Raw genomic sequence first — 18,555 nt, forward strand, 5'->3', positions numbered from 1 at the left:
GCCCACTGTCCATTCAGTCTGTTATTATGCCGCCGTGTCATTATGCCACCCAGAGACACAAACCCTGACCAGTGTCATCATATTTACCATGCTACCTACACTCTAACTCCTAATGTTAGTTGGGAACTGCTGCTCTGCTTATTAACTCTTTTGGTCCTCGAAATGCAAGTAGCCTCAGGATACTCAGACAGAAAATCACTGCTCACTGTGCGTGTGTTGAGTGTGGGAAGCAGGAGGAGGGAGAGCACTAATCACCAATTCTGAAAGTCTGCAGGTATGGCTTACATCCTGCAACTCAGAATAACTAGGGCACATTTCATACTTGCATGGATACAATTAGATCATTTGATTTGAGCCCACATTACTCAATTGAAATATTTGCCAACTTGTATATCCTTCCAGTTTGGCTATTTTGGCATAGTATTTGCAATTCTCTGGTCAATTCACAGTAATTCGTGTAAGAATATTCTCTGAATCCAAATGGAAACACTTGGCCTAAAATATTTCCAAATTACCTGTTTTAGTCGCAATTTTGCCATTCAGATATTCCCTTGTTTTGATATATTTTTTAAGCTTTTCAAATGGATCAAATCTGTTAGATAAACTTTCAAAATGATGTATCTACAAATAATTCCCATGGACTTTAATGGTGACCTCTGTAGATGTTTAAAGTTTTTCTAAAAGATTTGAAACATTTGAAAATCTTATCCAAAAATATTAAATTAAGTGATGATGTATAACATTTACTGTTTATGGAATAGTTGCCACTTTCTGTGTTTAAACCATTCCAGTATAACACCAATCACGTAGTATCCTGCCTGGGGCTGAGGGTTCTGCTCCGGCACTGATCCTATTCTAGCTGAAATATATTCTACCGTGGAATATCTGACAGTGTATCTGGTCTGACTTTAAGGAAGAAACCTTCAGCTTGTCTATTTTAGCCTACTAATTCTAATAGTTTTGTTAGTTCCTAACAATTACCTGTTAAGTGAATAAAGTTCCATCTCTGTACCATTGACCCATGCTACCAAATACTGTATTTTCAGTGTAATGTAATTTAGAAATATCAATTTACTTGTGCTCTTTCCTTTAATAAATCAAATCCTATAAAACAGTTTTTTGTTTTTTTTTTACTTCAGTGATTTTTTTTTTCTGAACCCTTTCAATTCTTTTTTTAGCCAGTCTCTCCTTTTACCATTTGACAGCCATTAATCTAAATTAATTTGTTTAGAGGGATACCCTCCAATAGCGGCAGGAGTAATGTCATCGTTATGAAATATTCCTTACGTTAGGGAGTGTAAACTATTTCTGATATAGCAGCTGTTTGGGTGTGGATCTTTAAAACTGGTGAAAGAACAGCTGTTCATTACTTCCTACTACTTGTGGAAATTGTATATCATCTACGTCAGAATTGAGTGTATTGCTTAAAAAAAATAAAAAATACATTAGTGCCGTGCATTCATCATATTAATTAACATATGCCAGCCATCCAATACACATGCATACTACTTGCTATCATATACATATGCATGTATTTTGCATATATTTTGTCTTGCCAGGTTTTATACCAGTTAACCGTTTTAACTGTGTTATTAATTAAACCCGGAATTGATTAGAGAACTGCAAATTTGAGGTCAGAATAGTTTAAATAAAAAATGTTCAATTCTGCTATTTTTCTAGCTTAGCTACGTATTTTGGTCTAATATTTGTAATTTTATGGACATTTTGTGACAATTACTGATTAAGTGAATAAATAATTGCCATAAAGGGCATCCTTTTCCAAACATGTCAAACCATTGCAATTTTTGAGTGTTTTTCAAAGTGGTATCGGACTTCGTAAACTGCCAGTACATTTTTGGCCAAGTTTGTGTGATGATCTTGTTTCTGCCTCCTTTGTTTTGATGACCCGCCACTGGAGGGTACTAGTGATGAAAGCATTTTCCATTCAGATTAATTTTATTTATTTTACCTTAGTTCTCATATATTCGTTTACATGTATTCCTTAAGCCAACGCTTAAGAAAATCACTTTCCTGATTAATTTCAGATATTATAATAAATACTTCAAGCATTACCTCCAGCTGGCTCAAACTTGTGGTTTTGTGGGTGCCTTTTGACAAAAAGAGCTTCTGGGATTATACTACTAGTAAACTGCTCCCATATGTGGGCTTAGACTATGAAGTAGTTTTGTAAAGCCATGCCATAGCATTACCCTGGTGACCTGTGCTAATTGTATATGTTTATCAGAGAAAACCATGAATGACATAACACAATGTATATTCTTTGTAACTGACATGATACCTTATAGTATTTATCACACATCAATTATAATGATTTTTATTTTTCCAGTTTTTATTTTCTTTGGAAAATACACTGATCAGTCACAACGTAAAATAGACTTGCCTAATATCAAATTGGTCCTTCTCGTGCTGCCAAAATAGCTCTAATGCATCAAGCCATGGACTCAAGAAGATCTGTAAATGTGTCCTGTAGTATCTGCACCAAGACATTACCAGCAGTTCATTTACGTTCTGCAAGTTGCGAAGTGGGGTTTTCATGGATCAGATTAGCTGTTTCAGCACATCCCACAGATGCTCAAACAGATTGGGAATTTGAAGGCCAAGGCAATACCTTGAACTTTTTGTCATGTTTCGCAAAGCATTCCTGAACAATTTTCGCAATGTGGCAGGGCGCATTATCCTACTCAAAGATGCCGCTGCCATCAGGGAACACCATTACCATAAAGGGGTGTTAATGGTTTGCAACAATCTCTATTTAGATAGTAAATGTCAAAGTATCCTCCACATAAATGACAGGACCCAAGATTTCTCAGGAGTAGTGCTTAACACTGCCGGCCTGTCTTCATCCCATAGTGCAACCTGCTGCAATGACTTCCCCAGATAAACAACGCACATGCACCTGGCCATCCATCTGATCTAAAAGAAAACATGATTAATTCTATTGCTCTATTGTCCACTTCGGACACTTTATAGACACTTTCGGTGGTGGGAAGGGGTCATCATGGGTCATCGTGACTGGTCTGCGGAAATGCAGCACTAAATGCAGCAAACTGTGATCCGCTATCTGCTCTGACTCCTTTCTATCTTGGCCAGTATTAAATTTTTTCAGCAATTTGAGCTATAGTAGCTCTTCTGTATGCTGAGATCAGACAGGCTAGCCTTCGCTCTCCACATGCATCAATGAGCCTTGGATGCCCATGACCCTGATCCTGGTTCACCAGTTGTCCTTCCTTGTACCACTTTTGGTAATTACTAATCAATGCATACCGGGAACATCCAAAAAGATTTGCCGTTTTGGAGATCCTCTAAACCAGTCATCTAGTTATTAATTGACCTTTGTCAAAGTCACTCAGATCTTTTCGCTTGCCTATTTTTTCTGCTTCCAGCACATCAAATTCAAGAACTGACTGTTCATTTGCTGCCCACCCATTGACAGATGCCATTATAACAGTATAATCAATGTTATTCATTTCACCTGTCAGTGGTTTTAATGTTGTGTACTTGATAATTATAACAAGAATAATAATAAAAAAAATAATGATAGTATATAGTATTTTACCCTATGACTTGAAACTTAAAGACAATGATTTGGTTTCTTTGGTGATCTTGTTACTTTATTATGAAGGTATCGTGTTTTTATAGCAAACACTGATATAGGTAATTTATTTATGTAATTACTAGTGTATGTTCTCATGATAGATTGGAAACCTTGATATGATGATATAAAAATAACGTGAGTTCATTTTCTCTTTTTGTAGTTGGTCTGTAGGAAACTGGACTGACTGCAGTCAGACATGTGGAATTGGAGAGCAGTTCCGCCATATCTTCTGTACACAAAAAATACATTACAAAATGGAAACTGTGGCAAACAAATTATGCCCCATGCCTGCTCCATTCCACAGACAGATATGCAACACTCAAAGCTGTCCCCCAGCGTGGAGTGTGGGACCTTGGTCAGAGGTAAGTGCAAAAGAGATAGCATTTTCATTCTCTTTTGATAATACTAATGACATTCACAATTGAAGAATCCAACACGAAGTATATTTATTGGGACATTATAAGCACCAAAACAACTGTAGCTTAATTAAATGGTTTTGGTGTATAGATCATACCCCTGCAATCTCACTGCCAATTATATGACATTTAAGAGTTAACCAACTTAGTTTGTGCGGACCTACCTACACGTCACCTGTCTGTGACAATCAAAGCCTACCTACATACTTTTAGAAAAGAGTTTAGTTTTTATAACTCCCTTATTGCGTAGTGTGTTGTATTTAGGATTCCTTACCTCCTGCTCTGTTAATTGCCCGCAAGAACATACAGAAGCCTTCTGTGTATGATTAAAGTCCAATTAACAGAGCAGGAGATAAGAAATTTTAATGCAAACACCATGTGTTGTAGAAATTAGACCTTTATTTCATGTAAGCTGTGTGAGCCACAATCAGAGGAGGTATGGCTAGGTCTGTATAAGCAAAGTGATTTAACTCATAAACAGCAGATAATGGAGTAGTGACACTGCAGAGGCATGATCTATACACAAAGACTGCTTCATTAACCTACACTTGTTTTGGTACTTAGAGTATCTCTTTAACTCTGTAGATAAGATTTTTATTTTGTATTCCACAGGAATTTATTTTTAAACTTTACAGTGCTAGAAACTCATTGCAAAGTAAAGCATGTGGCACTGTCTTCTATACCCATGTAACAAACATGTGGCTGGGAGTTCATTAAAGTGCAGCAATGCTTTCTAATCTGTAATTTGCATCTCATTTATGATACTATCATAACTATACTGCATAGGCTCGTGTGACTTGGTGCTAAAATATTTTCTTTACACAATACGATTTTTCTCTACTTTATTTTTTACCATAAATACCATTTTAGTTAATAATGCTCTTCATACATCTGCATAAGGTATCCACATATGGTAACACCCTTGATTGCCCCGGAAGCTCCTTGTTTGCATCAAAAGGAAGCATGACAACTTCTGGCTTCTTTTTCAACAGCGTAACAATAAAGTTAAACTGACCTTACCTTTCTTGCTTCTGTCCTACTTGCTATTATTCTTAATCCAAACATGCTTCTTGCAAGAATGAGTGCATTCTAAATGTAGCATTGCATTAAGGAAACCACCACTTTTACTATTATAGAATCTTAATCAATACTTCCACAATTTGTAAAACTTCCCAGTATACACAAGTGGTCTTTCTCCTTTTATATGAGTTTGTTTTTGTGAGCAATACGACTCACTCTGTAAGTTAAAAATATATTATCAATCAATACAGTGCTCGGGTACAATGGGTGAAGAAGGTCAATCCCAGTGTTGTTGCTCACTAGTAATATAATTTATTACAATTTCCTAGTGTTCTCGAACGTGTGGAAAAGGATGGAAAAAACGATCTGTAGTTTGCAAGAGTACAAACCCTTCACTTCGCGCTCACATTCTCAGCGATGCTGCCTGCACTTTAGAATTCAAGCCCAAAACCCAGGAAACCTGCCTTATTAAACGTTGTAACAAACCTAAGAAGCTGCAATGGGTTGCATCCGACTGGTCAGAGGTACATATGCAATTATATGTGTAACAGCTAATTTTTTTTTATTGATCATATGCCTGCACGAACATTCCATAATAGGTTCCCATTGTACGTTATTGTGATGCAAGTATCTCCTGTGAGCTTGTTTAAAGATTTAGCCTCGATACACAACACGCAACAGTGGAAATCTCATTTGTGAGTTGCCTTCAATCAGATCTTATATTATTTTGAGAGAAAATGCCATGTATTTATGAGTGTGTGTACGCTCTAAACTAATGATGACATATGTATGATACAAATACTCTCACAAAATAGCAATACATGTTCCAATATCCTCTTGCTTTCCTGGGAAAGTGGTGAGGAAAACAGTCACTTAACATAATCACAACTTATTTGTATTCATCAGTTTCATTCTAGGTTGGTTTATCACAGACATAGAAAAAAATATATAATAAATTGGTTTTGTTTTTAGCACTGTCACAATCCAAGTGATTCAGTATAGGTATACGTATGGAGACTGCAATGACGTTTGTCAGACATGATTGATATTTTTTTGTGCTTTCAGTGCTCTTCTACATGTGGATCAGGAGTGCAGAAAAGAACACTGAAATGTATAGAAAAATATGCATCTGGTAAGAACAGAGATATTGCACAAAAAAAATGTTCACACTTGGACAAGCCGCACATGGATCTGGAAAGAGTTTGTCTTCAAGTAGAGTGCCCAAGATACCCATTGTACCCTGTGATCAGTCAACCAAGAGGCTCCTGGTACAGTTCTCCATGGTCTCAGGTAAAATAAACGTTAATGCAATTTGTGTACAGAGGGAGCGCACATGGAGGTGACAAAGTACAGAAGTTACAAACACACTAGCACAGTCATAGGCAACCTTCAGCACTCCATATGTTTTGGACTACACCTCCCATGAAGCTCTATCAGCATTACGGGTGTAAGAGCATTATGGGGGATGTAGTCCACAACATCTGGAGTGCCGAAGTTGCCTATCTCTGCAATAGCAGCATATAGTATTGAGCCAGCCTAAATATTAGGTCAAACTTGAATAGACATTCAATGGACTATCCTTGTTTTGGTGAGGAAATTAGTCACTGTGGCCAAACATACTCAGAAGTTCCTGTCTGCAACTTTGTTCACTGACTGCATGTAGAAAGGTTAAAAAATCAGACTGTTATCTGCACCTGTTTAACTAAGCCTTTAGTTCTGCTTTGACACCAAGGGACAATTATAAAAAGAAAATGAAAGCCCAACAAAATTACCAGTCTTGATTTTGAAGTTCTGGGAGTAATTTACTAAACAGTAAAGAGATGCTTAAATTGGGATGAAATTACTGCTATATCTCCAACATGGCAATCCTGGTTTAAATAGTAATAGGTTGTTGCCTCAAAAGCACTCAGTGATTAAATAATAAACTATTAGGTTTAAATATGGTATCTTGTCAGATAAAATGCATCCAATATAGGATAGATTTTATTAGAGAATTGGTAGATGAAAGTTCTGGGTGAAACTTAGGTTACTTAGATTATTGCAGGGATAAATAATTCTGTGATTGTGGAACCACTGGTGTGCGACAAGGGGAAAGCAACTGCTTAAAACTTGCAAAGCAGTTTAAGTGACACTGTAGGCACTGTAACTGTTTTTTCCATTGAAACATAGAAACATAGAATGTGACAGCAGATAAGAACCATTCGGCCCATCTAGTCTGCCCAATTTTCTAAATACTTTCCTTAGTCCCTAGCCTTATAGTTAGAATAGCCTTATGCCTATCCCACGCATGCTTAAACTCCTTTACATCTCTAGTGTTAACCTCTACCACTTCAACTGGAAGGCTATTCAATGCACCCACTACCCTCTCAGTAAAATAATACTTCCTGATATTATTTTTAAACCTTTGCCCCTCTAATGTAAGACTGTTCTCTTGTGGTAGTTTTTATTCTTTTAAATATGGTCTCCTCCTTTACTGTGTTGATTCCCTTTATGTATTTAAATGTTTCTATCATATCCCCCCTGTCTCGTCTTTCCTCCAAGCTATACATGTTAAGATCCTTTAACCTTTCCGGGTACGTTTTATCCTGCAATCCATGAACCAGTTTAGTAGCCCTTCTCTGAACTCTCTCTAAAGTATCAATATCCTTCTGAAGATACGGTCTCCAGTACTGCGTACAATACTCCAAGTGAGGTCTCACCAGTGTTCTGTATAATGGCATGAGCACTTCCCTCTTTCTACTGCTAATAGTTCTCCCTATACAACCAAGCATTCTGCTAGCATTTCCTGCTGCTCTATTACATTGTCTGCCTACCTTTAAGTCATCAGAAATAATCACCCCTAAATCCCTTTCCTCGGATGTTGAGGTTAGGACTCTATCAAATATTCTGTACTCTGCCCTTGGGTTTTTACGTCCAAGATGCATTATCTTGCACTTATCCACATTAAATGTCAGTTGCCACAACTCTGACCATTTTTCTAGTTTACCTAAATCATTTGCCATTTGGCTTATCCCTCCTGGAACATCAACCCTGTTACATATCTTAGTATCATCACCAAAAAGACATACCTTACCATCAAGACCTTCTGCAATATCACTAATAAAAATATTAAAGAGAATGGGTCCAAGTACAGATCCCTGAGGTACCCCACTGGTGACAAGCCCAAGCTTTGAATATACTCCATTGACTGCAACCCTCCGTTGCCTGTCACTCAGCCACTGCCTTACCCATTCAACAATATTGGAATCCAAACTTAAAGATTGCAATGTATTGATAAGCCTTCTATGTGCAACAGTGTCAAAAGCCTTACTGAAATCTAGGTAAGCAATGTCTACTGCACCACCCTGATCTGTTATTTTAGTTACCCAATCAAAAAAATCAATAAGATTAGTTTGGCATGATCTCCCTGAAGTAAACCCATGTTGTCTCTGATCTTGAAATCCATGTGTTTTTAGATGTTCAACATTCCTATCCTTAAACATGGTTTCCATTACTAAAGGATAGGATTGTTGAGCATCTAAAAACACATGGATTTCAAGATCATTGAAGTGATTGTAGTGTCTGGAGTCCCCTGGCGCTGCCTTCAATTCAGTATCCAACCAATGTTTTAATGCTAAACAAGAGCCAACAGAAACCCATCCCTTCTGTGCCACTTGGACTAATCAGGAAGCATTAGACTGAGCAGCAATCGGAAGATGTAATTAGCAGATGACAGCTTTCAGCCTATGACAGTGGCTGTAGCGGAGCTCCCTGTAGCCTGGCTGAGTACCTCCGCCAAGGACCACTTAACTTGAACAGGGGACAAACCACAGAACTTCTGCCCACAGTCGCCGTATCTTGACTGGGGTCCTGGAACTGCTCCCTCCTGGAGCCGAATGGGGAATTCGCTCTAGACACTCAGGCATTGGACGACACTCAGTTCTGGGAGCTCTTGTCCTTACAAGGATTTTCCCTGCTGAATCATCCTAGCTGGAACAAGCTGGAACAGTGATTAGCCATTTCCCCTCCGAGTAACCAGACGACACATAGTTCTGGGAGTACAAGCTGGAATACGTTTATTGGCAGCCACAACTGGCCCTTTATGCAGGTCCCCATGCAAGGGGCACTCCCCCCTGGACCTAAGAGTAGACTACAGTAAAAACATACACATGATTACATTGGGTCTCAGGTCCAGGACACTCCCGTACAAAACAAGATAATCCCTCCACTGTGCCTGGGAGATAATTGAGTCAAGCACTGTAATAAACTCATTTATCTCCAGGCACAAAAAACACACATTTCTAAAACACCTCAAAAGTACCTTAAAAATACAAAAAACCCCAGTTACCTCCCCCCGATCTGCGTGACCAACATATCCAAAAATCACCCAGATTGGTCCAGGGGTTCAGGAATTTCCTGGAAGTCATAATTTGACCGACTGCACGCATGGTCCCATGCCCAAAAACAGTTCCAGAGAATCAGGGCTTGCAGTCGGTTTAGTTCAGTAGTTAAAAAACTGAACAAACTACTGAACAGTCAATATTCTTACCCTGGAGCTTGTTTCCCTTGTTCGTAGGAATATTTCCACAGAACAGTGTCTTTCTGTCACGGCCCCTGGCTCGCCGTGAGGTGTGGCCGCGCCCGACCGGCATGACCGCGCCAACAGACTAAGCTTACCTGCTCAGTGGCAAGTCTGGAGCCACTCCACTGTGTTCTCCTGGCCGCCTGCCCAAATTAAAGATGGCGCCGACTATGCAGTCGTGGCCATCGATGGCTCCGCCCCCCAGGGTCACACGAACGTGCGTTTGACGTCACGACGCCGACGCACACGCACTTTCTGGGGTCAGAGGTCACCCTCTGACCAATTACAGTCAAAGAAGGGACATTTAAATCCCTGAAGCTTCCCAGTTCTTTGCCCTGTCGGGGTTTCCTGTCCTGGTTCCCAAGAGTGCATTTTCTGTTCCTATTATTTATATTCCCGGTATACTGATCTTGGCTATTCCTAACTACTCTGATTTCTGGTTTCCCTGACTTGGCTTGTATAACGGTATTGTGTATTTCTGGCTGCCTTGATCTTGACTATCCCTTGACCATTCTCTGTCTTTAACGTATTAGTCCGGCCACTCTAAGGACCGGTTTACGTTCTGTCTTTTTCTGTTCTGTCTATGTAGATGTTACATAGTTCTGCATGCTGGACCACACTAGCAGTCGTGACACTTTCTAAGTGTTGTAGAACGAACACAGGTGATCATGGAAGTCCAGCGGTGTTCGGGAGTTTCAGTGTCCGAAAATAGTTCCATGAACTCGACGGCCAGACAACGCTGCCTGTGTTCATGCGAAAAAGATGTCCGCCACCTTTTGGTTGTTCATAGGAAATGCGGCCACCCAGACGAACACTTAGAACACTGCGATGGAAATTGTTACAAAGTATCAGTTAGGCTTAACAAGCTCCAGGGTGGTCAACGGCTCGTGCGACTGTTCGGTTCCTGAACCATATAGTCCAAATGCACAAACAGAGACTTTTACATTACATTTTACAGGTTCCATAGTCTGTAGCCGGGAGGCTGGCAAGCAGGCTCCTCCAGGAGCTTGTGGCAAACTCACTTGGAAAGTGACCATTGCTGGGATGAATTGGTATGGCTAGTAATATCTGTCTTAGTCATACCTCCAATGGGGACAAAACTGTATATAGACAGGGAAATTCTCACACAAGAGCAGTAACACACTCAAAAGGACTAAATGGGTGGGGGCTGCAGGGAGATATCTGGAGAACGAGTATTCTTGTAGTACAGATTTATTACAATATTACAAACAAGGCATGTCCACCATAATAAGCAGCAGTGATAGGAATTGTAGTTAACACATCTCTGTACCGGGCATCAAAAAAGAGAGGGGGCGGCAACAACAAAAAACTTACCTAAATGAAACTGGAACCTGAATGCATTTCACGTCACTACTGGACGCTTTCTCAACATGAAATAAAATATCCCAACACCACTGTCTTATTTTATTTTCAGAAAGCGTCTAGTAGTGACGTGATACGCATTTAGTTCCCAGTTTCATTAACTTTTTTTTTTTATTCTTATACATCCATTTTCATTAGTCATTATTGACAAATCTTATTTTCCTTTATTTGGGATAGTTGCACATACTTCTCTTTTACTTTATTTCGTAATTGGACAGGGACTCTTCTTTTGTGTTTAACTGCTTGAAAATAATATATGAATGGAGGGACAGTGCCAGAGGTCTCCAGGCTCATTAAGATGGATTGCTTATAGTGCCTACATAGTCCCTTTATATTCACAGTGTTTTTCTATATATTATATATTCATGGATTTAGGGGATATTAGCAGTTAAAGTGAACCTGTCATGACAGATTCACTTTAAGAATGGGGGAAGGAAGAATGTGTAGAATAGGGTCAGAAAATGAGGAGAGGCAGTCATTATTCTTTATAGCCCTTTCTTGTATCAAGTGCACCTAACTATCTAGTATGAGTCCCTCTGTCTTTAAGGTGAGTCAATAGAAACAAGTACCTTCCATACCATTCTGTGGTTTTCAGGAACTGGTAGCTACATTAAGAATCAGCCAGTATATAACACTGCTCAATAGATTTGGAATGTGTTTATGTTAGGATAAAAAGTTAATACAGAGACATTTTATGCTTATTAAAACAAATATCCCCTTGATATGAAGCACCTGTTTACAGTAATCAGTTGGCTTGATGACTGCAAGCAGAAGCAAAACATTTTCAGACAATGTTTACAATGTGGTATTAGGTTAAAGATGGTTTGAGTGTGAGTGATTAACATAAGTGCCCAGTGTTTGCAGTATAACCTTCAAAAAGATTCCTAAGAGCAATGAACATGTTTACTGATTTGCTTCATCTTATGTAAAGATATTGATGTTTACAATACAACTGAATGATACTTAATAGCGAAGCAGAATAGGGATAAACGGGAGGCAGGAACACAATACATTAGGAGAATTGCATACCATAAAAGATAAAATATGAAGCTTTTGGAAGAATGTGCATAGGAATGACATGGTAGTAAGGCAGGGATTTGGGGAGGTGAGGCCACATACACATGGGGTAGGAGAAGTAGGGTAAGGTATACAAGTTAGGAGAATAAGGACAGGGGTGTTATATTTTGTTTTGTTTGCCTTGGGTATTTTCTGAACCTACCAATGCCCCTGCAGCTGTGGCATATTGAAATTGATCATATGTTTGAGTGGTGTGTGTGTTTCTGTTCCAGCGCCTTACAGCTTTTTTTTTTTTTCTGGAAATATTTTAGAATTAATTGGCATGAATTGACATCAATGTTTTCTTTTAATATTCCACTAGATATATATAAAAAAATTATATTATTGACTTATTAGTGAAAAATAAAGGTTTGAGAAGACTATGCTAGGAGTTGGATAAATTAAGAGTACTCACCACCAGGATGGAGAAACTGTTGGGAAAATGCAAGTTGAATTGTATTAATGCAGCTAATTCTTTCCCTGTAATGACTAACATAGTAGCAAATTTGAGTTGTGCCTAGGTGAGCAATTATAATTTTACCAAGCAAATAAATACCTGTGCATCAAATTTTATAGTATAGAGAGATTGTGTATTTTCCATTAGCTGCAAAACTATCTTCCTTACAAACAGATAGACTGACATCTAGAAACATATTGTTCAACAGTCACAAATACTATGTATTCTAGTCCATATAAAAATAGGTTTAGACAAATAACTGGATCATGTGTACCCGAATTAATACATCTGGAATGACCTTTGTGTATTGAGCTCATAAAAAAAAAATATTTTTCTCTGTTTCTTGACATCTTACTCTGCATCTGGTTATTTGTAGAGTTGATGTATGAGTTCTGTTTAAGGACAGATGTGGTTTCCGTGGATATCTGTTTCTGTTGTCTTACAGCCATTTGTTAGAAGAACAGAATGAAGAAACAGTTGACATTGTTCACCTCATTTGTCAGGATAAGAAGAGAATTGCTATCTCATTTTGCATTAAATGTTTTTAGTTAGTAAGACATTTTTATCGTTGTAAGTCAAATAGCATAAACATATACATATGGCATAGTTTATAATGCAACAGTGAATTTTAGGAAGAGAGGTCAGGCTCTGTGACACATGAGATAGTGGAGAATATCGGTCCATTTTAAATCCCTGTCCCTGAATTTAGAATAGCTAACCAGCAATTATTGAGCTTGACAAATGCTGTATATGCTAAGACTGGGATCAACACAAGTTCTATATTTTTTTATGCACTGGAGTCACAAATGAACTGATTTCAAATATAATAGATCCACTGAAGTGTTTAATTGCTAATCAGCATTAAATTCTTTTTATCAGAAAACACACAATCCATGGCATAATGTTTATATGTTGTAGTTAATTTTTTATTTAATGCGAGGTAGGGTGTCATACCTAGTTGTGTCATTCCATGTTTAAGACAGCTAAATAAAAGTTTTGGTTTTCATTTAGTGTACGGTGACCTGTGGGGGAGGTGTACAAGTCCGTACTGTTCAGTGTCTAAGTAATGGAAGGCCAGCTTCTGGATGTTACCCTCTTCAAAAGCCAGGGGTGACACAGGCTTGCAATACAGACTTCTGTCCTCCTGAGAAAAAAGGTAATGCAAATAATTATTATTTTTTCCTAATATGCATACATTCTCACTATGATATCTTTTTAACATCATTACATACTTGGCAGCACTGTACATTGGATAAATATGCAAATATTAAAATTTAGACCAAAATTTCTGAGTTGGAAAATTACTCTAATTCAGCAGTTTTTCCTGTTCTGTCATTTTGACCAAAATTTAGCAGTTCTCTGGTCAATCTGCAACAATTATTTGTTTAGTGAAGAAAAACAATAATATACATGCAGGATAGTTTCCAATTTCGTCTCTTGTCTTGCTCTCCCATGTTTTGTCTGCTAGTGTCCTTACACTACCATTGAACCTGACTTTTTTCACAATATGTAATTGTCTGTAATATTTGAAGATTCTACTGCAACTTGTGAATCACTACAAGGATACATAATGCTCAAGGGTAATGGTTCTTCTCAGTGAATTCAGCTCCAATTGACTTCCTGTGAAGTTTACATTATAAATCTGAAATGATCTGCGTACCAGTCAGATGTGAGATTTACTTTTGTACCGCAAGGTTGAAGATGGCAGACTTTGGCACTGCAGATTTTTATGGACTGCTCTTCCAGCCTCAAGACATGATTAAAACAATAGTCCAAAACTTCTCAGTGATAAAGGCCTTAATTATTTTTTGAATTAGAATTGAATCCATTCTGTTGTTCAAATGTTTTATCTACAGATGTCACCATTAAAGTCTGTGTGGAATTTGTTTTCTGGTAAATCATTTAAAAAGCTTAAGCTAACAGAATGGAATCCTTTTTGATTCTGATTCAAACAAATCAAGTTGAGGCAAAAGTTAGCATTCTATGTGTAATCACTTTACCGTCTGACTTGGATTGGTAGAAACTTTAATAAACAGCTAAGACGATAATTCTATTTCATGCAATTAGTCTCAAAATTATCTCAGGTGAAGATTTATGTGTCAAAAATTTAAAGTTAGATTTACCGAAACAATTATAGTATTACTGAACAACAAATTGTGATATTTTTCAGAAGCACAAAAGGATTACTGTACGCAAAGGGTTTACAAACAATATAATGTTTTAAGTAGAAATAAATATGCGTCTTTAAAGTACACATGAGTGCCATAAATGATTAAATATAATTGACAAAGCTTTTTTATTTTGTAAAGTACGGAATTATTGTTTAACAAATTGCCTAATTTTGATGCATTTTGTTAATTTTATTTTTAAGAAGATTTAATTAACCTTGCATTTTTGTTTTTTTTTGCTCTCTAGATACTTTATGTAAAGATTACTTCAACTGGTGTTACCTGGTACCTCAGCATGGAGTGTGCACTCACAAATTTTATGGCAAGCAGTGCTGCAGATCTTGTTCAAAGTCTAATGTTTAAGAACAGGCATGTAGAAGAAAAATAAGAGACATTGGATATGACTATTCTACTTAAGAAAGGTGCTTACAGTGTTGCTTGGCTATGGGTTAAAAAAATAACACCTTTTACTGATCATCTGAGCTGACGAGGAAGTTTAATAATATTAGTTCTGAGGCAGACCATTCAGTACTGCCATTCATATCACTGTTCGAGTTATTAAGGGAATAAAAATATGTGCATTTTAATTTGCTATTGAGAACTGCAAATTGGCATCTTGCTTAGATGAATCTCACATGGAGACTTATATGAAAATGGTGCAGAACATGCTTTCTGGATCATCTTACTTCATGCCTGCTATAGTAAGGATTCTGCTTAAGAGGCCTTTTTGTTCTACCAGTGATTTTCCCTTCCAACATGCCAATAAAAGAGCACTTCCGACAGCTGGAATCAAGCAGCCGTTAGCGTATTTCAGCACTGCTGATTTTATTGCCTCCTGCTATCCACTTGGAATACCCAATCATATGTAAAACTTAATTCTTTGTTGTAGCACAGCTTTTTTAAGACCATTATCAGACTCAAAAACTGAACGTAAAAATAGTTTTATTCAGTCTGCTGGTTTAGTTAGGGGAGAGAACAACAATATTTCTAATGGTGCTAGCATTTTTCTCCTTACTACACTCGCATTCTTTGTTCGTGGTTATTCGAAGATGTGTGCAACACATCAGTGGCCAATGGATTTATCACATCTCTGAATCTCAATCATTTAATTACAGTTTTTTGGTAATGCAGAGCATAGTGGAATCGAGGGAAGATTTGTGTTTATTTTAAGCTGCTTACATTTAAACATTTTATTTCAGCTTTGACATAACAATTAAAAATAAAATAAAAACATTGTTCTACAATGACTCCTTACCATTAGCAATTTATAACATTTTGTGATTGTTAAGGTACTACAACTTTACAATATATCACAGCTTTATTGTATTGCCATATCTGCCAATAGTGAAATGCGTCTCATGGATCAATGACATGTAATACAGTTCAAGCTGCACTTTGTGGTGCAGGAAATAAACTGGAGCTACATAACGGTGCTGCATTGGTTCATATTAACCCTAGTTCTGTGGGATTCAACTTAAATTCCAATCAAAAGGGTTTATCTTGTAAAGTTTATTTGCTAAATATTTATGAATTTGTTGTTTTTTTGTTGTTGTTTTTTTAATAAACTTTTTTTTAATGAATATGATGTGATTTCTAATTCTTTCTGACAAACTATACTGCCTAGCAGGGACAGAGACATTAAATCTTACTGGAGAATTGCAGCTTGGTGTAACTGTCTTATCTCTGTACTCTCTCTTTTAAAATGTAGTGAACATTGGGATATAGTATTATACTGTATACTCATTATAGTACCCTGGAACTTGCTGCTGTCAACCTAAATAACCTGACAAATATTCTAGAACTCTCCCAACTTATTAAAATAGCTAGTGTGTGTGAGACATACGACATCAGATATCAGATATGCTAATGCCTGAAACATTTTTATGCTTTGAATGCTTTTCAGAGTGTTCCTATTGTTTGTGTCACCTAGGTTTGCCTAATTATTAAAAACTTTCTTTTTGCTCCCTAAACCATTTGTGCCAGAGCATATGTGGTTTAACCACTAACCGGTTACATTGTATGTGCTCTTAAAATATTGGAGTGTTATCCAATAAACTTTATTCGGAGCTACCTGGTGAATGTATGGTTGGAAAATAAGAAACACCAGACCCAAAGGTAGGTAACTATCTATGGGTGAACTTGCTGTGTTGCTGTCCACTTGATGTACATACCTTTCTCACACAGTTTAGTGAATGGTGATCTAGTGATAGGTTAAGAGCATCAGCTAAGGCTCTCCTCACCCAAACCAATACTTCCTAAATAAAGCCTGAGACTATCACCGGAAGAAGGTGGACAGAAAGGATGATTGAAGAGCATTGTGGCTATCTTGTTATGGTGCTCAGAGTGTTTCTTTATTTGCATACTAACAGTATTATTAAGCAAAGACTCTATTCTTATATTCTGCACATGAAAATCTATTATAAAATAAATATATATCATAAGATTCACTATGACTAGTAAAATAAACCCCCCCAAAAAACACATTTAATATTATATATGACTTCATCTAGTCACTCTGAACATTGAGTTTGGGGAGAACATACCTGCTACAAGAGTAGATTTAACAATGAGCACCCTGTGTTTTTATTTTGGAGACTGTGCAGTATTAGTGCCAGAGGGGCTTGAGAAGGCCTTAGTCCTAGTACATGATGGACAGAGTTCCCAGTAATGTTAATGATGGTGGAACAATGCATGGTCTAGAATGCATGTAGCCTACCATGATAAAGGGCATTCCAATCCCAAGGCAAATTAAGGCAAATTGCCTGTATTTGTGGGAGGGAATACCCAGCCATCTTCCTTCTATTTCTTTGCCTTCGAGGATCCCCCACTTCCGGTTCTGGTCAGACGCAGCTCACAGGCTCCCAGCTCCATACTACCGTGGCCGGCGCCGCACAAATTCTTGGACCTCCCGGTTCCTTCAGTCTCTCCCCGGCAAGAAGTGCAAGGCTGGCGTCGCACGTCTTCCTGGACCTCTGGGTCCCTTAGGTCTCCCTCTGGCAGACGGTACAAAGGGTACCCGCCACCCCACATCCGGAATGGCACCAGGAACTTGTCACAAACGCACCCTACTTCAAGAGTGTGCGTAATGTAGTTGTGGTGGTGAAAGGGTTAAAGTTCACTATTTGTCTGCACTACACTGGAAATAATGATAAAATCCCACTTAACACCATCCACACCTAACCATAATAATATAAATATTACTATCCTAACGCTGCCACCACCAAGACAATTTATAAATGTGGTGCCTTGGTCCCCCAGGTAACCTAATAAGAAAAACCCACCAAATATAACTTAGCACAATATTTAAGCAATTGCAAAACACTAATTAGTCTCTTCAGGTAATGTGATTCTTTACCAGACAAAGGCAGAACTTATTAAAGAAATAAAAAAATAGTCACAGTGCATACAAAAATATAGATGTCAATCAAATTAGTTACACCAACAACAGATAAAAACAAAAGGGATAAAATAACAGAAGTACATAACACTTCAGTATCATTAGCTATATACCCTGTGGATTACCAAGCCTCGCCCACAGGTGGAGATAAGTGATACCTATAGTAACTATAATTTACCACCCCCTTGTGTTCCAGACGAACATTAATCCAAATTGAATTATTTAGTTCTATCTCCTCTTATGTACTTGCCACAGAAATAATAATTACATCAATTAATGTGTTAGCATTTTTCCATTCCATAGATATGTCACACTTTTTACTTGTGACCCAATATATGGGACATCACAATCCCTTCCCATATGGTTAAGTTACGCAAATCATGTTTGGGCTTGATTAGAAGATTGTGCTTGTCCCATTCTAATTATAATAAAATGAGGCTTAATTAATAATCTGTGGGTAAATATTAATGTTTCTTTTGGA

At 37.7% G+C, this 18,555-nt stretch overlaps 1 protein-coding gene across 1 annotated transcript in view; it reads left to right on the forward strand.

Moving 5' to 3' along the window:
* ADAMTS16 (ADAM metallopeptidase with thrombospondin type 1 motif 16) overlaps positions 1-16,250 on the forward strand; it is a 214,973-nt gene extending 198,723 nt beyond the window's left edge. Inside the window, exons 19-23 of the mRNA XM_063451888.1 lie at positions 3,777-3,978; positions 5,382-5,576; positions 6,118-6,342; positions 13,521-13,665; positions 14,925-16,250. Coding sequence (XP_063307958.1) covers positions 3,777-3,978; positions 5,382-5,576; positions 6,118-6,342; positions 13,521-13,665; positions 14,925-15,040 — 883 coding nt within the window. The 3' untranslated portion in view covers positions 15,041-16,250. The remainder of the gene's footprint in view (positions 1-3,776; positions 3,979-5,381; positions 5,577-6,117; positions 6,343-13,520; positions 13,666-14,924) is intronic.
* The last annotated feature ends 2,305 nt before the right edge of the window (positions 16,251-18,555 follow it).

Source organism: Pelobates fuscus, chromosome 4, assembly GCF_036172605.1.
Source record: "Pelobates fuscus isolate aPelFus1 chromosome 4, aPelFus1.pri, whole genome shotgun sequence".
Classification (NCBI taxonomy): Eukaryota; Metazoa; Chordata; class Amphibia; order Anura; family Pelobatidae; genus Pelobates; species Pelobates fuscus.